The following is an 18,478-nucleotide window of genomic DNA, read 5'->3' on the forward strand; positions in this document are numbered from 1 at the left end:
AACGATGAAGAGAGTATGTTGTTTTTTTCATGTGATGCCATTTATTTAACATTTCTAATTACTGCCATTTGCAGGTGACTCCTAAAATAATGGCACTTTATAATTTTGTTTTATAAACAAGGTTTAAATAAATAAATAAATAAAAACCAGAGCTCTTTGCAAAAAATAATGCAAGCCTTTTGGAATACCTGGACAAATTTTTATCCTTGACAGTTTTGTCATTTTTCAGGTTTGTTGTTTGGATGGCTGACTGCTTTAAAATCGATTTTTCAGTCCTTCAGCATCAATCTCAGGTGTAATGCATGTTACTAGTCTGAAGCAGCACATATCATGTGTAACCAGAATATTTGTACCTCAGATTATTGCAAGTTAGCTATGTTGCTGTGGGCTACCGATCTCAGCAATAGACTAGACAAGCGACCACGTATAGCTGAAATGAAGGGACATCTCCTAAAATTAATTCATCAGGCAAGATTTGTTTTACAAGGCAAGCAATATGTTTTGACAACAATTAATAATGAAAAAAAAAAAAGTTGGTTCCACAAATTTCTTCAAAGAGACAAATGCAGGGCTTAATGTTAGCTTGCTGAAAAACTCAAACAAAATGAAGCTACCGAAAATACCCAGGATGGTTTAAGCATCTACTGAGGAATTTGTTGAACTCGTATAAACAGTATACCCAATAACAAAAAATATAACAACATTCAACACTGCACTGGCCCTGCAGAATTTGGATTCAGGTATTATTATTATTATCATTATTATTATTATTATAAAAACATTGTGGAACAGGACATGTGGGCAAGCAGAGTGATATACTGTAGATTTACTAGCAGTATTTCAAAAATGTACATTTTTTATTTAATGATATTTTTTTATATCATTATGTTCTGGATTTTAGCACCTTTCATAGACTACCATAAGGAATAGTATTTGACAACTGCATTTTTTTTACAGTATCCTTTTTATTACCTGACACAGCACAGTGTTAAAAATATGATTTTTTTTTTTTTTTTTGCCTTCAGTGAGCAAAAAGGATGCGCCTTTCATATAATGCACAGGCTACCACACACAGCTCCTGTTTACTTGCAGAGTAGAACTGTAATGTAAAACAAACAACAGCTTTCAGAAAACAAAACTTGAAAGTCAGCTATGATCAAATACAACCACCTCGCTTCAAACAACCTGCTGCATATCTTTTAAATGCAGTTAGAATTTTCTTTTGGCTTGGTGCTAATAAAATAAATTCCTGGATACATGACAATGAACGTGCTGCATATATGGTCTTTATTAAATAATGCCAGATGTCCTTGGGTAACCGAGTTTTGTGACTGTTTCTAATCAATTTCCACATCTCTATAACTTGGCAAAGTGTTGCCATACACTTCAAACCAATTCAGTGGATGCAGAACTTGCAGTCTCAATGTATGGACAACACAGAGACAGAGAATTTGGCAGTAACTGCTGGGGGATGTTGCATGCTTGCCTTTAACAAATGACAGCACTCTACTTTAGTATGGAAGCAAGTATCATTATTTTTAGGCTTTTATAGTGCTCTGAAATACTATGTAAATTATCTGCAATTTAAGTAGTTATCATGACAGCTGGTCCACTAAAATGAGTCTCCTGAATAAAAAGAGTATTGGTTTACAAGTACGAGTATTGGGTTCTCTACACACAAATACTATCTATACTATATTGTTCAGAACATTTTCTATTGAAAGAAGGCAAATCCCTTTCTCCTGGATATGCTTTCTGCGATAGAGATCTTAAAAGGATTTATAGCTTTCAGTAACTGTTCCAGGCTCTAATCCATTTCAGATTTAGCAGATTACACTACCAAGCACATTCTATGCCTTGGAGAAATGAATAGTTGCTTTCTGAGCATGCTAAACAGAGCCACTGGCAACATACAGTGCCAAGAAAAAGTTTGTGAACCCCTTAGGATTTTCACATATTTCACATATTTCAAACCTAAAATGTTATTAGTTCTAATAATAGATAAAGATAACCTGATTAAACAAATGACACAAAAGCATGATACCTTTTAAACATTTATTTATCCACAAATGAGTCAACATTCAGTATCCATGTGTGACAAAGTATGTGAGCCTTTAGATTCAGTAACTGGTAGCACCCCCTTGAGCAGCAATGACTTCAACTAAGCGTTTCCTGTAACTGTTGGTCAGTCTCTCACATCAGTTTTGAGGAATTTTGGCCCATTCCTCCTTATAGAACTGCTTCAACTCAGTGACATTTGAGGGCTTCCTTGCATGGACAGCTCGCTTCAGGTCCTGCCACAACATTTCAATGGGGTTTAGGTCCGGACTTTGACTAGGCCATTCTAAAAAGCAGAATTTCTTCTTCTGCAGCCATTCTTTTGTAGATCTGCTTGTATGTTTAGGATCATTGTCTTGCTGCATGACCCACTTTTGCTTCAGCTTCAGCTCATGGACGGATGGCCTGACAGTCTCCTCTAGAATCTTCTGATACAATGCAGAATTCATGGTAGTGTCAATGATGGCAAGCTGTCCAGGTCCTGAGGCAGCAAAGCAGCCCCAAACCATCACAGTCCCACCACCATGCTTGACGGTTGGGATGAAGTTCTTCTGTTTGAATGCCAAACATAACATTTCTCATTGAGGCCAAAAAGTTCTACCTTTGACTTGTCTGTCCAGAGAACATTGTTCCCGAAGTCTTGTGGATCATCTATGTGCTCTTTAGCGAACTTCAGATGGGCAGCAATGTTCTTTTTAGAGAGTAGTGTTCAGACTTTTTTTTGACATTTGAGTCATGAACACTCACATTAGCCAAGGTGAGAGTGGCCTGCAAATCCTTGAATGTTATTTCTTTAGAAATGGTTTTGTAACTCTTTCTAGACTGGTGAGCATCAATAGCTGTTTTTCTGAGGTCCTCAGAGATTTCTTTTGATCGTGGCATGGTGAAGACCAAACTCACAAAGTTTCTGATCTTTATATTGGGTGGGGCCTCCCAAACTCACCCCTGAAGATCTACCTAATTATTTAAACACCTGATTCTAATTATCCCTAAAACCAGGGGTTCACTTACTTTTTCACATACCCTGAATCTTAATTACTTATTGTTTGTCTAATGCATACATCATTTTGTTTAAAAAGACATGGAATTTGTTAATATAAACCCTACTGGATATTTAAGAAAATATTCAAGAAGATTCAAGAAGGCTATAATGGTAAAACTATGGAATTTCCATAATTATCACTGGGGTTCATAAACTTTCTCAGCACTGTATCAGTCTAGTTATTAGCTTCTCCCTTGGACTACATGACCACTTTAGTGAAGTCATAAGGACATGTTAAGAGCCAATATTCTTAAGCAATAACTGTAAATGGGAAGCACGTGGCTCAGGCTTGGGAAATTTGGGAAAGACTTAGCTATAGCCTGTGCCTTAATATTCTTTCAATGTTGTTTCAATGTGCACCAAAACACCGCCTGTAGCAATTCTGCCTTAGTTTGAAAGTGAAGAGAATGGACTGATGCAAAGAACCTCAAGCATTCCAAAGGTACTTTTCCAAGTACAGCAATACATTTTTCTAAAGTTAACACTTTTCACAGCTGCAGCTGGCCCAACCCCAAATTCTTTGAAAAGCCATTACTGTTCATCAAAAAGGTTTCTGATATATACATACATAGATTGCCAACATGTTATCCAAACATGAGGTTCCTTACAGAAATAACTCAATAATGCTGAACTTTTTGTAACTCATGCCTTATGATTACACTGGCACAGAAACTTTTAAAGAGAAAAGAAACAAACCCAAAAGAAACACATTCCTTACACAGCAGAAACTCAAACCAAAAACACCCAGAATAATTTTTAAATATCAGAAAATTCTATCAATTACATGTTACTTACTTTGTAAACAGCAAAGTGTGTGTGTATATATATCTATATATATATATATATATATATATATATATATATATATACACACACACACACACACACACACACACACTCTATTATGCATTTTTCACTGTATTTAATGTATTATGCTTTTTTTTTTTTTTTTTTTACTGTATATCATGTATTATGCATTTCTCTATATTTAAAGTATTATGCATTTTCTTGTTGTTACTGCATCTTGTAAAGCGCTTTGTGATGGTGGTCCACTATGAAAGGCGCTATATAAAATAAAGATTGATTGATTGATAGATTGCAAGTCAAAATAAGAACAAACCCATAATTAATAATTTGAAATGTATGACCCATAACAATGTATATCATTAGTAGTTATTGTGACAGCTGGTCCACTAAAATGCTTCTATGCTGTAACCACACACCTCTAAATTTTCTGGATACTGTGAATGGAGTGTGATGCAAACAAAAGAAAAAAATATGACTATTATATACAGTACAATATTAAAAAATCTCTGACATATTTCAGTTTAGCAGTTTTTTTTCCCTGAAAAGTCCCAGGTATATCACACACACACACACACACACACACACACACACACACACACATTTCTCTGATGTTTTATTTGTTTACGACGGTCTTTGGAACAGCTGTTTGGTAGTCAGAATGCATTAGGCTATGAAATACTTATGCTTGCTTTGAAATTAGTGCAGGATATATGAAAATCAGACATCTGCCAAATACCAACAGGCTGCAAAAAATAACCACAATGCCAAAATCCACTGAAAATCCTAATTCAAATGTCTACAGAAGTTATGTAAGCTAAGGAGAGCAGATAACAATAAGTGCAAATATGCATTTCTTATATCACAGCTAGGCCATGCAGCTAGAAGTCTCCAGAGAGACTCCAATGCTATTTACATCAGGAGGAGAATATCCTATCCATACCAATAATAGTGTACACAGAAAGCAAGTGCAATTGTTGTGGTCATCACCCCTATGTTGCTCACTTATATCCTAGTCCTAGTGCTCAGAGTATTCTCCGACAGTCATTAGCCGCTGGATTATCGACAAAGGCGACAGTTAGCTGTCCCAAGTCTTTACAGGTAATGACTGCTGAGAAGGATAACACTCATTCTTTTTTAGTTTATATTTTGACCTGGATCGCATTAGGCTGCGTGAAATTGAAGTTAGTAAGTCCTTTTAGCGAATATGGATGGGCATGTGTAATCCTTTATTCTAATACTCGATTCGAAAATTGTTAATTGTTTAGAAAATTACTAATCACGAAATCTATCTTGTATTGCTACAAATATAAATGGCCTGAACAGACCCATTAACCACACTAAACATGTTGTTGCAGCCCAACATGTTATTAAAAGTGCAGGGTGACATTAAAACTATATTTAATTTTTCAGTTGATTTCATACAAAAAACTAAAAATATATATGTTGGCAGTCATGGTATTATGATTTATACTTAACCACTGTTATTTTGTTACGTATTAATTGAATTTTGGCATTACGAAAGCATTATTTTTAACCAGTGACATGTTGATGTAGAGTATAATAGTGTAAATGTCTAATCATTTACTAAATTATGTGTATTCCATTATTCAAATATACAGAAATGCCCATCCTTATTAGCTATAGACGCCATGGGCTAGTGGGATAATGGCTGCAACAAATAATCACAAATCATGTCTGTAAAAGCTGACCCCAAAACATCCTAGAGCTTAACATTTCAAAGAGAATGATTTGTAATGAGCTTCTCATCTAGAAGGTCATAAACTAGTTGACAATACTCCAGTGAAAGATCATTAAAATTAGTAGACCATTAAAATTTGTGGCAGCCTTTATGGCATTAGAATAATGTACAGCGTTTACGTTTTAAACATATAGAGGCTGCTATCTAGACACAAATGCCACGGTTCCTCCTAGACCACAATAGCTATAATGGATTTTAAGGCTTTGATTAAAATGTTATCACAGTGCTAAGATTTATTTGCCTAGGCAAGATAATGGGTCCCTGATGCTTCTGGTGCTCAAACAACAAGCATTAAATATACCTGACTGCTGTTATAGGAAAAATAAAAAATTAAAAACATACCCCATACTGGGCAGCAACTTAACATGTACACTGGATACCCAACTGAAGATAAGTCACATTATCTTAGGAAGAGAGGTTTAAGGGTCCGCAGGGAGAAAAGCTGCAATGGCATTTATAATGAGTCAAATCCACACTTACATTCTGTGTATAAATGACCTGATATAATCTCAGTTAGATTGGCTTTTGACTTAGTCAAGCTAGCATGGCTGAACTTCAGACTAACACAAAATCTAAAAACATAAAAACAAAATTACCATTAACCTGTTTGTCTTTGTATTATACCATTACAATCGATGTGAAAAGCACTAGACAACAGAAAGCACAGGCTATGATAAAGTGCATTTTTAAATGTTAAACTGAAGCAGAGACATTTTCAGAGTGATGACATTTTTACTTGAAAATTTACTGGTAAATTCCAACCAAGGTAAAATCTAGTTTAAAAGTTTAATAATTTTTGAAAAAAAAGCAACTCACATTGAGGCTGCATATACCTAACCTATACCTCATACAAGAATACAAACTACTGTCCTTTCATCACCAGCGTTGCTTTATTCTTTCCAGTTCCAGTGTGCTTTTCTGCATGTGTTCAGGTTGAAATGGTTATGAGGTTTTTTAAATGTTTGCCATCACATATACAGTAGATGTAATGCAAATCTATGCTGCTGTTTTTGTTTGCTTCTTCGTTATTTAATTAATGTAAAACTGCATCACAAAGAGAAAATGTGTTTTATTTAATGGAAGTTAATAACAACTAGCATGTCAGTGTCTTTGGGAATAAAAACAACATGCAGTTATCTTAACTAAAAGGGTTAAACCATTAATTAACCAAAGTTCTGATGGTGACAGATTCTTGCTTGCAGCTTCTCTTTGCTAGCTTTCAAAGACCAAGGCTTAACTTTGATATTATAATTAATACTCCTTAATTAGGGACATCAAGTACCCGGATTCTAATCTCTGTATTGCTGCTCTGGGGGATATAATGATGGCAGCATTATGCTTATTCATGCTGGTTTGTGTTAAAAAAACTATACCAGTTTGCTTGCTTAAATGTGCAAATCATATATTCCTCCATTCTGCTAAACATTTTTGACAGGAACAACATTGATATTTGTGAAATATCAAGACTATTAGTTCTAATCATATAGGTAATTTGCAATAAAAAAAAAAAAAAAAAAAAAAAAACATGCACAAGGATTTTCTAAAGTTAAATGTATACTTAGATTGCTATGGTAAAAAAAAAAAAAAAAAAAAAAAAAAAAAAAAAAGCCTACACTAACGGCATTAGCCAAAACATTTGTCTGCAGGACTACAAAAACTATATTTGCAAAGCATCTACTCCAATTTCTAATGAACACCTGTGTTTTAAAAGACAAGTCAAGAAAATCTAAACTAAAAACAAACAACTCAGTTATATAATACAAGTTATTATTATCGTATTTCTTTTTTTGTAACTGTGATAGGGTAGCCGATGTGATGACGTCAGGCCAGAAGCAGGAACCAAAAACAAACAAAGTAACTGCAGCTGCAACAAGATGCAGTGGGCGCCGTTTATTTAAATAACAAAAAATATATATTTTAACAAAAAAAAAAAAAAAAACACTTGCTGACAGAGCCAAATAAAAAAGATAAACAAAGTCACGAACACAAAAACACCAAACACAAGTCAGACTGGGCAGTTCCTATGTTTTTCTTTATTTCAGTTCCTTTTCTCCTCTCGCTCTCCCATACTTCTCTCCCACACAAAAGTGCAGAGAGCTGCAGGCTTATATGCAGATGACCACTTAGCAACAATGAATTAACTCAGGAGATGGCCACCTTCTGCACAAGGTTTTCTTAATTAGTAACTGGCAGAGGACGAGCTGCCAACCTCTCCTCTGCCAGAACACATTCAAACAAAACAAAAACGCACTGCTTTCGCCGTCATATATACAAATACAATAAATAAATCATAAAACACGAATACAAAATAACACAAATGAGATACAGGGGCAGAGGGGGGGACCCCGTTTTAAAAATAAACAAACAAATACATGTACAGGGCTCCTCGCCCTGTTATAGGCACCATTAATTTTTTTTTTTTTTTTCTTTCAACAATTAAATAAAAATACTGAGGTTGCAACCAGTTTAGTTTTCTTAATAAACTGGTAATTGACAGTAGACAATATTCCCAAATTCTACAGACACTTCAAAATTGGGCTTAGTTGTTTTTTTTTTTCTTTTCAAAATCAGTTTTGTTTTCATAAAGCTATGGAATCAAAAAGATAGAAAGGCATTAACTAACTGAACTTTTCAGCTTCTTTTGAACTTCTTAGAACTGAAAAGTTAGCCTGGCTAATGGTATAATGAGTTAATGCAGATGGGCATACTCCTAGATTACTGACCTGTCATAACGTTTCCATGCCATGACCTCCAGAATAGTTTTAATGATGATCGCTATGATTAATTCACAATATTTTGTTATGCGCAGAGAATATATTACTAAGGCTTTTCTTGTCTGAGAATCTAATATGGGACTATTAGTTAAAAAAAAGTATGGGCATGATCCTTTTATCAGGTGGTATTTGATTGCAACATGTAGACATGGGCCTGAATATTTAATTGTTTGACTCTCAATAACTCATTTCTGGACTATAACTCCACCGGGCATCAATACAACTCCTTGCACTTAAATCATAGTGGAGATTCATTATCAGAGCCTGAAATTGGAGACATATGCTACATTTTTTTCCCAAACAGATTAGTCTCCACTTCAACCTGTCAGTGTGTGTGTGAAACATTAATTGTACCCTTTGCAATACAGTTGGAAAGCCTTGACTTCCAGCTTAGTCCACCCACGTCTCAATCGATCCGTCTGTAGCAGTGACATTAAGAGGGTAATCTCTGGCACAGAATTTAGTTAGCAGGTCTGTTACTAATCAGCTTACTAGTTATTTTTTAGAATGCTCCCTGCCTGTTCTGAAATCATTTCCTTACATAGCAACATAGTTGCAGATATAATAATTGTTATATAATCAGACAGTATCTGTACTTCCACCCAAATGGCATACAGTCAGTTATTATTGGGTCACACAGACAGGAAAACAAATTACCATATGTAGAAAAGTGTCCCAGCCAAAACACAACTCTATACCTAGTTTAGTCTTACCAATAGTGCTATGCTGCTTCATTACAGCTCTCGTGAGAAAGCTCACCTTCAGCACTCATTACTGTGCTCATCTGAGGTGAATTATCAGGGATTCATATCACTGTATCTCATCTGAGACTGTCAATTAATTAATGAAGAACTTTCTAAAAAGGGTTCAATCCACCTCCTCCCATTGTATGTCTTTGTAGGAAATCAATTTTTGTCCTTTTAGCTGCCAACAATGTCTGACACATGCCTTTATTCAATCTGCCTATAAGACACTGTTATTCCTCCAGAGTGCAGTGCCTAAATTGCTCTGAGATTTAAAAAAAAGGAAGAAGGTCTTGGTGTGTGTGTGTGTGTGTGTGTGTGTGTGTGTGTGTGTGTGTGTGTGTGTGTGTGTGTGTGTGTGTGTGTGTGTGTGTTTTCTAACACCAGTGATTGTTACTAGTTTAAAATGGTGCTAGTTTAATATTGGAATATGCTCAAACTGTTCACTTCTGTGACAATGTGGCAGACAGATAATATTCCACCACTGTGGCAGCAGAAGATTTAATGAAAATGAATAGCTTCATCTCCAGACGGTTTAGCTCTCTCTGGTAGAAAATTATTTATATTCAAGATCACTGCAAAGAAAGCCCCCTTGCCCTCTTGTAAAAGTTTATGTCGTTGTTCACTAATTATTCTGCACTTTTTAAGGATCAATGTCCGACACAGTGGTCATTACCGTCTATATAATTGACTGTGTCTGGTGTTTGGTGTCCCGAAGGTCAGTTATTTACAGGTAGTTACTGCTGTTAAGGATATAAAGCCATTATAAAACCAAAACATGCATGAATACATTAGTATGTGTTTTTAAGGTAGATTTTGGGCTGGACAGCTTATGCTGCTTAAAATGAACGTTACCATTCAAAGTGAGTTACAAGGTTCTAAAGGGGGCATAAAAATAAAAAAAAAATAAAGATAATATAAAGACAAACTGTCAACCTCCCGGTCTGTATGCATGGGTTGTCACCTCCGCAGTGAAGTCAACTCTTTTGTCTTAATAAAAAGCATGTGTTGTGTAACTACGCCTCCAACACGAAAATCATTTTATGTTGCAACTAAGCTGGAAATGATATTGATCGTTTGAAAAAAGGAGCAAAGCAGGCATGAATATAGGTCTTGAATACAGGCTGTCAAAAAAGCACTCTGTTTTTTGGCTTGTTCAGCAACCATGCGGTAAAGCAAAATTGATTAAAGAAAAAAAAGACTTGAGGATCTGATTAACTTTTCATGTCAAGAATTATGTTGGGTTGATTTGGAATTAAAGCTCTGTTTGGGATTCGTGGATGTTGGGTTAAGACTTGGTGCACTTTGAAACGATTTGTGTCAGATTGATTTTGAGTAAAAGTTCAGCTTCAATTTGTGGTCTTTGCTTTTTATACTGCGTTTAAATTCTTTACCAACCAGGAAAAAGCAAAGGCAGAATACTGAATACATGAGACAAACAGGTACATGTAATTCTACTTTTATTCACAATCTCATCTCATTAATTTACCTCAACAGTTTATCATTCATTTTAATTGACCTTTCATTGTAACGAACCCCTCGATTTAACAAACAAAAGGCTTGGATCTCAACAGGCTCATTATAGAGAGGGTTTAATGTACAAGCTTGACGTTTTCAAAAGGATAATTTTACATGTAGAACCAGACAAATGCGTTAGGGAACACATCATAAAATGCGTTAGGGAACACTCAATTATATTTTATCTCCTTATTGGTATTGCTTACCTTTATCCCATTTTTTTAAATAATTACTTGGAACAAACACTGTAATAGTGAAAACAGCAACTTTACCATAGTTAAAAAGTAAACCCTGGCTGTACATCCTACAGATTATCATCTGGTTAAGGTGTGATGATTTACTGGTTCTGCTGCTAAGTGTTTGAGGGGGTTCTAAGTGGCTAATTCCCAAAAGTACTGTAGGTGCAAACTACATTAAAACAGACTCATAGTAGTTGCTGTTTATGTGGAAAAGTTTATTTTTTTTGTTGTATAGACCAAGAATGTCACCCGGGTTTACAACTTCTGGGTCTCGATTCTGATGAAAACTGCAGATGCAGTGGTTAAAGTCAAAAGCATCTGCAAGTAGTAGGTTAATCTCCGATAGACTACATAAACCATGCTTCATGACACAGGAGACTGCTTTATTAATAGAAGAGGTAGAGGCACGTAGGGCAGTCATTTATTATTTCTAATAATTATACAAGGTATATTATTTCATGGCATTGACATTACTACATATAAAGTATAAAATACTTACTACCCTCCCTGATCTGTCTACTAGTAGCCTCAGCCAATTCATTTTCTAGCGGGGCATGAAGTGACATATCACGTTCCATCTGAGCTTGTAATGTACCAATTAATTCTCATGGAATATTTCCTGGAGCCTTATTTCAATCACGGAAACACAGCAAATACATTGTGTTAAGTTTACAAAGCAGTTAACTCGTTTAAAGTTGCACATGACACACACACACACACACACACACACACACACACACACACACACACACAACACACACACACACACACACACACACACACACACACACACACACACACACACACACACACACACACACACACACACACACACACACACACACACACACACACACACACACACACACACACACACACACACACACACACACACACACACACACACAGCACTAGCAACAACCAGGGAAAGAAAGGACAGACCTACACATACAGATACAGAAGTGGTGCTCCTGTTATGCTGCTCTCCATATACTGTACAGAAATATTTTCACTTGTAATAATTGCCATGAAAATTGCTACAGTCTTCATGAAAATAAATATAGTACTCGATTGTATCTTCAAAATATGATTTTTTTTTTTTAATTCATATATATGTTTATTATTAATTTACGAATAATATTGTTAGTTTCTTATGTTTTGTAATTTTTTTGTCTTCAGTTCTTTTCTTTTACTTTTCTTTCTTTGATTTCTTCTTTCTATGTCAGTCCAAGCGCATGCAGTTGCTACAGCCTAGGACTACTTTGCTTTTTATAGTGTGTTCAATTCTTAAAGTTCCTGATTGCGCCGCTAAATAAACCTGGTTTCAGCAGGTCTTGACGCAGAGCTCAATTGTCTGTTTGGAACCCCATTGCTCTGTCATCAGAATCACTTTGGCGAATATGTTAATGATACCACTCCCCAAAACCTATGCAGAAATGAGGCGATTTGGCAGGGGCAATATAAGGGCGCAGGACAAGTCTTGAGAATACCATTTCAGCGCAGTGTTTTATTTTTATGTCTCCACTCCATTTTTGTGCCACAGAATTGGGGGCAAATGCCATTTGCACTTGCGCTGTGGTTATAATACAGCCCCTGGAGTCTAACTCACATGTCTGCTCTAATGCTGCCAAAAAAGAAAAAACAGTGGACCATCATAGAAATTTAAAGGAAATTACCTAATAATTCCTTTTTAATTTGATCCAAACCACAAGCAAAACATATTGCGTCCCAACACCATTCCGACCATTCCATTCCAAAGACTCTGAAACAAACACTTTCATAGCATACCAGAGTGTTTATTTTAAGCTGATTATCCCAACTAAAGTGAACAAAAACAAGAGTCTGTTTGTTTTTTAGTTCAAGGCACAACTGGACGTCTGGATTACACTTACTGTAAACAAGACTTTTAAAAGGTACCTGCAGAGATCAATATTAAACCTTATTTCTATGCACAACTTTAAAAGAAATACAAAATACAAAATTTATCTGCGAGACAGAAACATATACTGTTAGCTGTAATAGTTTCAATTTTAAAAGGTATGCATTCCAGTCCCATCATAAGTTGGAAAATTCTGTTATTCCATTTTCTTTTTTCATTCTTTACTGCAGTTTAAAAGAATGAATGAATTTCACCTCTCTGACAACACAGAAAGGAGTGCCCTTTCAGAGGCAAAAAGAAGAGACAAGATTGTGTTTCTTTTTTTTTTCTTCCTGGTGTGACAGTTCACAGTGAGCCGCCTTCTTTTAAATGTTGTCTATTGGGTTATATTGTTTTAGATATGCTTCAGATATCATTATTTCATTAAATCAAGTAGCTGTCTTAGAAAGATCCACTAACTGGGACAAGCATGCAGTATACCCACTCAAATCTGCTAATATTTCAATCTGAACCTAACTGCACAGGAGGGTGCATCTTTATACAGCCTGTAAGGTTCCAACCACGGAACAGCTACTGAGGTGTATTTTGAAACAGCTGGAATATAGAGCAAAACTATTGTCAACAAAGACAGCATTGAAAGACTATACTGGCTAGTACTTATGAGGATGCATTAAACAACCTTTACTCTGCTCTTCAAGGCATACTTATCCTGCCATATTTTTAGTTCAGACTACATTAGTCTATCGGTATGCTAAAAAAAATGTTTTGTTGTAATTAATATTTGTGAGCTTAACTCAGGCACACTTAGTTCTTAATTATTTGTTGTCATAAAGATGCATTCACCATCTGTTCCCATCTCATGGGTTTGAAGGTGGCAGCCTACTGTTCCTCTCTCTTTCACTGTCTCTGTAAGCCTTTCACTCTTATTGTAAATGACTTTCAAAGCTCTCTAGTATCAATCTCCTTCCAAATGAATCTACACACAGGACAATGAGGAGGTAAGGGTGGGCTTGATTTCAGGCTGCATACAGTACCATTGCTTGGCTATTCAAAATTCAAGCCAGTACACTTTTAATACACAATTGTTGCACTGGAATGACCCAGACAAAAACAGGAAATGCTGCATAAAAATGATTGACATATTAATGGTTGACATTATGGTCATCACTGACCCAGAGGTGTTTTTTCAGGTTGTTATTGGTACACCTGGGTTGATAATAACAGTAATGATATGATTGTTCTGCTTACAATTAGATATTTCTAATCACCCAGCTATTGGCTGTGAAATCTTTAAAACATGTGACCTGACAGTGTGTAGGCAGACCCTTTGGGGCTCAAATTCCCATCAGTACCTAAAGACATAAAGCCAACCTACCTGTATGCATGCAGGGATCTAGAAACGTTTCGGGGGGATCACATTCTGTGTATTTGACTCATACTGGTAATAATAAGAAAGCCAGTATCCCCCTGGCCTTGCACACATGTCTTTCGTGACCCAAGCTCCGTTTATGGGTCAACAAGTTTCAATCATACTCATTAGAAAGTTTATTCACCAGGTTGGTTTATGGTAGCCTCTATTTTTGCCATCCCATTTTTGTTAGACATGTTACTCTTCAGTCAAATAAAACACCAGTCTCATTAAACCTGCTTTGTTTCTCACTATATTAAATAAGGAATATTCAGACTCACATTTGGAGATCTTGGTCTCTGTCTTTACTTCTCCACTTCCTGATCCAGCACAACCATCTTCATCATCGCAGTCTCCACTGATCTGGTCCAGCAGATCCCCACTGCCAGTCTCTATCATGTCCAAACTGCCATACTTTGGAATCGATTTGCCCTGTAACAACTGAGAGAGTATACTCCTTAGTGGTTCATCATAAAAGTTATCGAATGTACATTTATATAATTAAAAAAAAAAATTAAAAAATGTATGTCATTTTAAAAAATAAAAGGAATTAGACATTTGCTGCAGGAGTTCTGTAAACGTGTGAAACCTGGCCATTTCTATTAACATGCCATTAACACAGTTGACTTTACAGCCTATTCAAATGATATAAACAGCTCCATTATGTTGGTTTAAAGGCATTGCTGCTGTTAATGTTGCAGTGACAATGTCACACCATCTATTATTTCAATTTTTAGTCAGGATTTACATCCCAAGTTGGTATTCAAATGATCTAACTGTAATATTACTCTTTACTTGTGCCTTTTTGTTGTTGAACAAGCAAACGAAAACAGAATTTTAACTTTAATAATTTCAAATAAAACAAATGTGGAAATGCCATTGTAAAATGAAGGGGGAAAAAAACTCAACACTTTGGTTCTCGTTTAATACATTCCACATAACAGAAAGTCGCAACAAAAAATCTATAATATATACAATCTATATAAAAATCACTACACAACATTTCCAAGTTGGGCACTGTTGAAGCAAGGCATTTCAGAATGACGTGCTTGCCTTTTTTCTATCACATGAGATTCTAAAGCAGCAAAATGCTTTTTTGATTGCGATGGCTTTTCCTAGAGATCAGTAAGCATGCAAGTGCATAATCTGACTGTGGAAGGGTGGTGGGTAATTCACTGACACACGAGCCAGAACAGTTGTACTTGGAACACCACCCAGGTGCCCAGTTTTATTTTTTTAGAACTTTTATGGTTTTACCCGCAGTGGGCACTGTTGTCCGTGGACTGCCTATCAACAATGATAAAAACAGCACCACGGAAATAACAGAGCTGGTAAGTGGAATAACTGCGGGCGCCCTTGCGGGTGCTCAAAATAATATAGAAAACAGAAGGCGAAAAGAACAAGGGAAAATAAAACAGTAATAAAACTACAAATAAAAGGTGCTGCACTCGGCAGCGTTATCCCGGTCGCCGCTACCCGCACGACCCGGATCACCGTCCTACTCTGTCGGCTCCCTGCCTGCTCTAAACAATAGTTCGGGATCTGCCCAAGGGTTCCCCGCTGTCACTCTCTGACTTGTTCGCTGTTCCCAGATGGTCTCTCTGTCCTCGACCAGTGCTTCCGCACACATACAGAGCGTCTACAAAGGCAGACCTGAGGAAACAGCAGAGCGTTATTTTATAGGACCAACAATCCCCCAAGACTCGCCTCCCAGCCATTCAGAGAGGGGGAAAGTCCACACACCCACTTTCCCACCTCCCTGTGTCACTGCCATGACTCACAGGTGGTTGTTGGACGACTGCCGCCCTCTTCCTGCAGCCCTGTGGACACGCCAGCAGAGTCAGCACAGATCTCTCCCTGTTACACTGACTTGTTTACTTTTTGCTGTCTAAAACCTTTAAATAGAGTCTCGAGCTGCTGTGTTGATCCTGTGTTTTTTTGTTTTTTTTTTGACATGTTTTATATATAATAATCTCACATATCACACAGAGCTCTTTTTCATTTGTCATTTTTTAAACTGTTGTGCAATTTCTGGTGAGTCTGTAAATAAGTATTCTAGTAAATACAAACAGCAATTTTTCTATCCAAATACATGTCAAAAAATATTTGTTTGAAAATTCAGATATTTGTCCAAGCACTAATATATCTACCAGCTGGTCATTTACAAAGTCAGTGGGCAATAAGGTACCAGGTAGCCATTCAGATTTTTCAAGAGAAAAACGGCCAACACGCTGGTCATTGGCCATTCAAATGGACAATTAACTATTTCTTATTGAAAAGCTGCCCAGCCAACATTCAGCCTTCACACACACACACACACACACAAGCACTTATTAAACTAAGATTAAACAAAAATAGACTACAGCTCATGGATCTCTTTGACCGATGTCTTATTTCATATTTCTCGTTCCCCCAATAGTATTTAAAATAATTGCACTCTGTTACACAAAAAAACATTTTGCAAGCAAATGTTTTCATTAGTAATATTTCCATGACTTCATAACAGAAAATCCAGCTCGGCTTTTTTTTTTTTTTTTTTTTTTTTTTTTTTTTTCCTCTTAACCCTGTGTCTCATCAATAAGTAAGAAATGGAAGATATTTTTGTAATCTGTGATTGCTAATATAGCATGGAATTGTCTAAAAAGAAGATGCAAGTTAGTATTGTACGCTGTTGGTAACTATGTTCAGCAGCTCTGCTGGGTTCTGTTTTCCAGAGCTCTGATCTCATTTATATCAACAGTTGGGTTTCTTTCAAGCAAGAATGGCAGACAATCACACTGGTCTGGGTAAATGTGAGCTCCGACCATGTATGACCAACGACAGTGCAATAGTCTGTGGTAACACTAAGCATTACCACTTCTTGAAAATTGAACTGTTACAGTGATTTAATTCCACACCTATCAAAGCATAATCATACTGTATTCTGAACTTGGTATTAAGCAAAATCACTCTATCGTTCAGACATTATACAGAAGAAAGTATTACTCTATAGCACAGACGTTCGTAATCCATATCTTTTTACTGGAGTGTTTGGTTTGTTTAAAAAAAAAAAAAACAAACAAAAAAAACTATTAACTATCAAGAACCAAACCGTGTGAAAGAGAACTTTCACCTTACAGCTGTGTTTGGAAAACGCAATTAAAGGAATGTTTCTCTAAATTCTACAAAAACCAAACTGAACTTGCAATAAAAAAAAGTGCAAGGAACTTGTATCTCTTACACGACAAAAAAATGTATACAGTACAGTCAAGAAAATCAGTTAAAACCGGTGATTTATAAGGAATTAAACAATTCAGAAGTCTTTCCCATTTACATGTTATGTCAGAATGAATTCAGTGTGACGGCCTGCTATCTATCTCCACATTGGCAGATTAAAAGTTGCTGTCACTTTGTGAAAGTTTTATTTATTGTATGCTTACATGTATTGTCAGATAAAGATGCACAACACAACATCTGTGGATAGTTGATTTTCATACTGGTACGAAGAACTAGGCTTGTGAACTTAAAAGGAGGTTTTTTTGCTCTGCCACTCGATGAAATTAGACAAGGTTGTTATTCTGTTCAGTGATAAATAAGTTGGTTGTCCCTTGGAAGGAAAGTAATTTAACTTTGGTCTGGTCAAAAACAAAATAAAACAGTCACTATTATATTGTGTATATTTCTCGCATTATGCACTGATTAGGATCCTTGTTCAAGATGTAAACCCTTTTTCAGCTGTAGTGTTACGCTGTCTGTCAGTCCAAAGGTCATCTGTCTGTCTAAAAAAAAAGCAACATTATTTTTCTTTCCAAATGTGGCTAAAATACCATGTAAGCACAGTGCAAATATATGTGAGCAAAAGCAAGTTTGCTGTTAAACTTGTGGAAAGGCTATGAACACCGTGGGTGGTGCGAAATAGTGCAGATACATTTATCCCAGGAGGCCTAATCACAAATCAGAACAAGGGGAGAAATCACAAATGAAAAACAAAACTCAGTCTGCTTGAAGGCTATATTTCAGTCAATTCTCTCACTATAGTTAATATATTTCTACAGTCATTTTTATATTTAAAAAACGCACTGACTCCAAGCTTAGGCAAACGGCCAAAAACATTGAACACCCTGAGCGGTATACAGCAGTCTTAAAATGCTGTTCAGTATTTACCATCCGATCCATGAAGTTTATCCTGGCAGACCAGATGCTGGGCAAGCAGTAATGGCTGCCAAGAGTACATGAAAAGAAGGCCGACATTCTGTACTTCAGTACTTAATA

At 36.2% G+C, this 18,478-nt stretch overlaps 1 protein-coding gene across 1 annotated transcript in view; it reads right to left on the minus strand.

Annotated features, from left to right (window-relative positions):
- LOC121320911 (glypican-5-like) overlaps positions 1-18,478 on the minus strand; it is a 199,705-nt gene that overhangs the window by 62,003 nt on the left and 119,224 nt on the right. The window contains exon 7 of the mRNA XM_041259690.1: positions 14,509-14,668. Within this exon, the coding sequence (XP_041115624.1) occupies positions 14,509-14,668 (160 nt within the window). The remainder of the gene's footprint in view (positions 1-14,508; positions 14,669-18,478) is intronic.

This window comes from Polyodon spathula, chromosome 9, assembly GCF_017654505.1.
Source record: "Polyodon spathula isolate WHYD16114869_AA chromosome 9, ASM1765450v1, whole genome shotgun sequence".
Taxonomy (NCBI): domain Eukaryota; kingdom Metazoa; phylum Chordata; class Actinopteri; order Acipenseriformes; family Polyodontidae; genus Polyodon; species Polyodon spathula.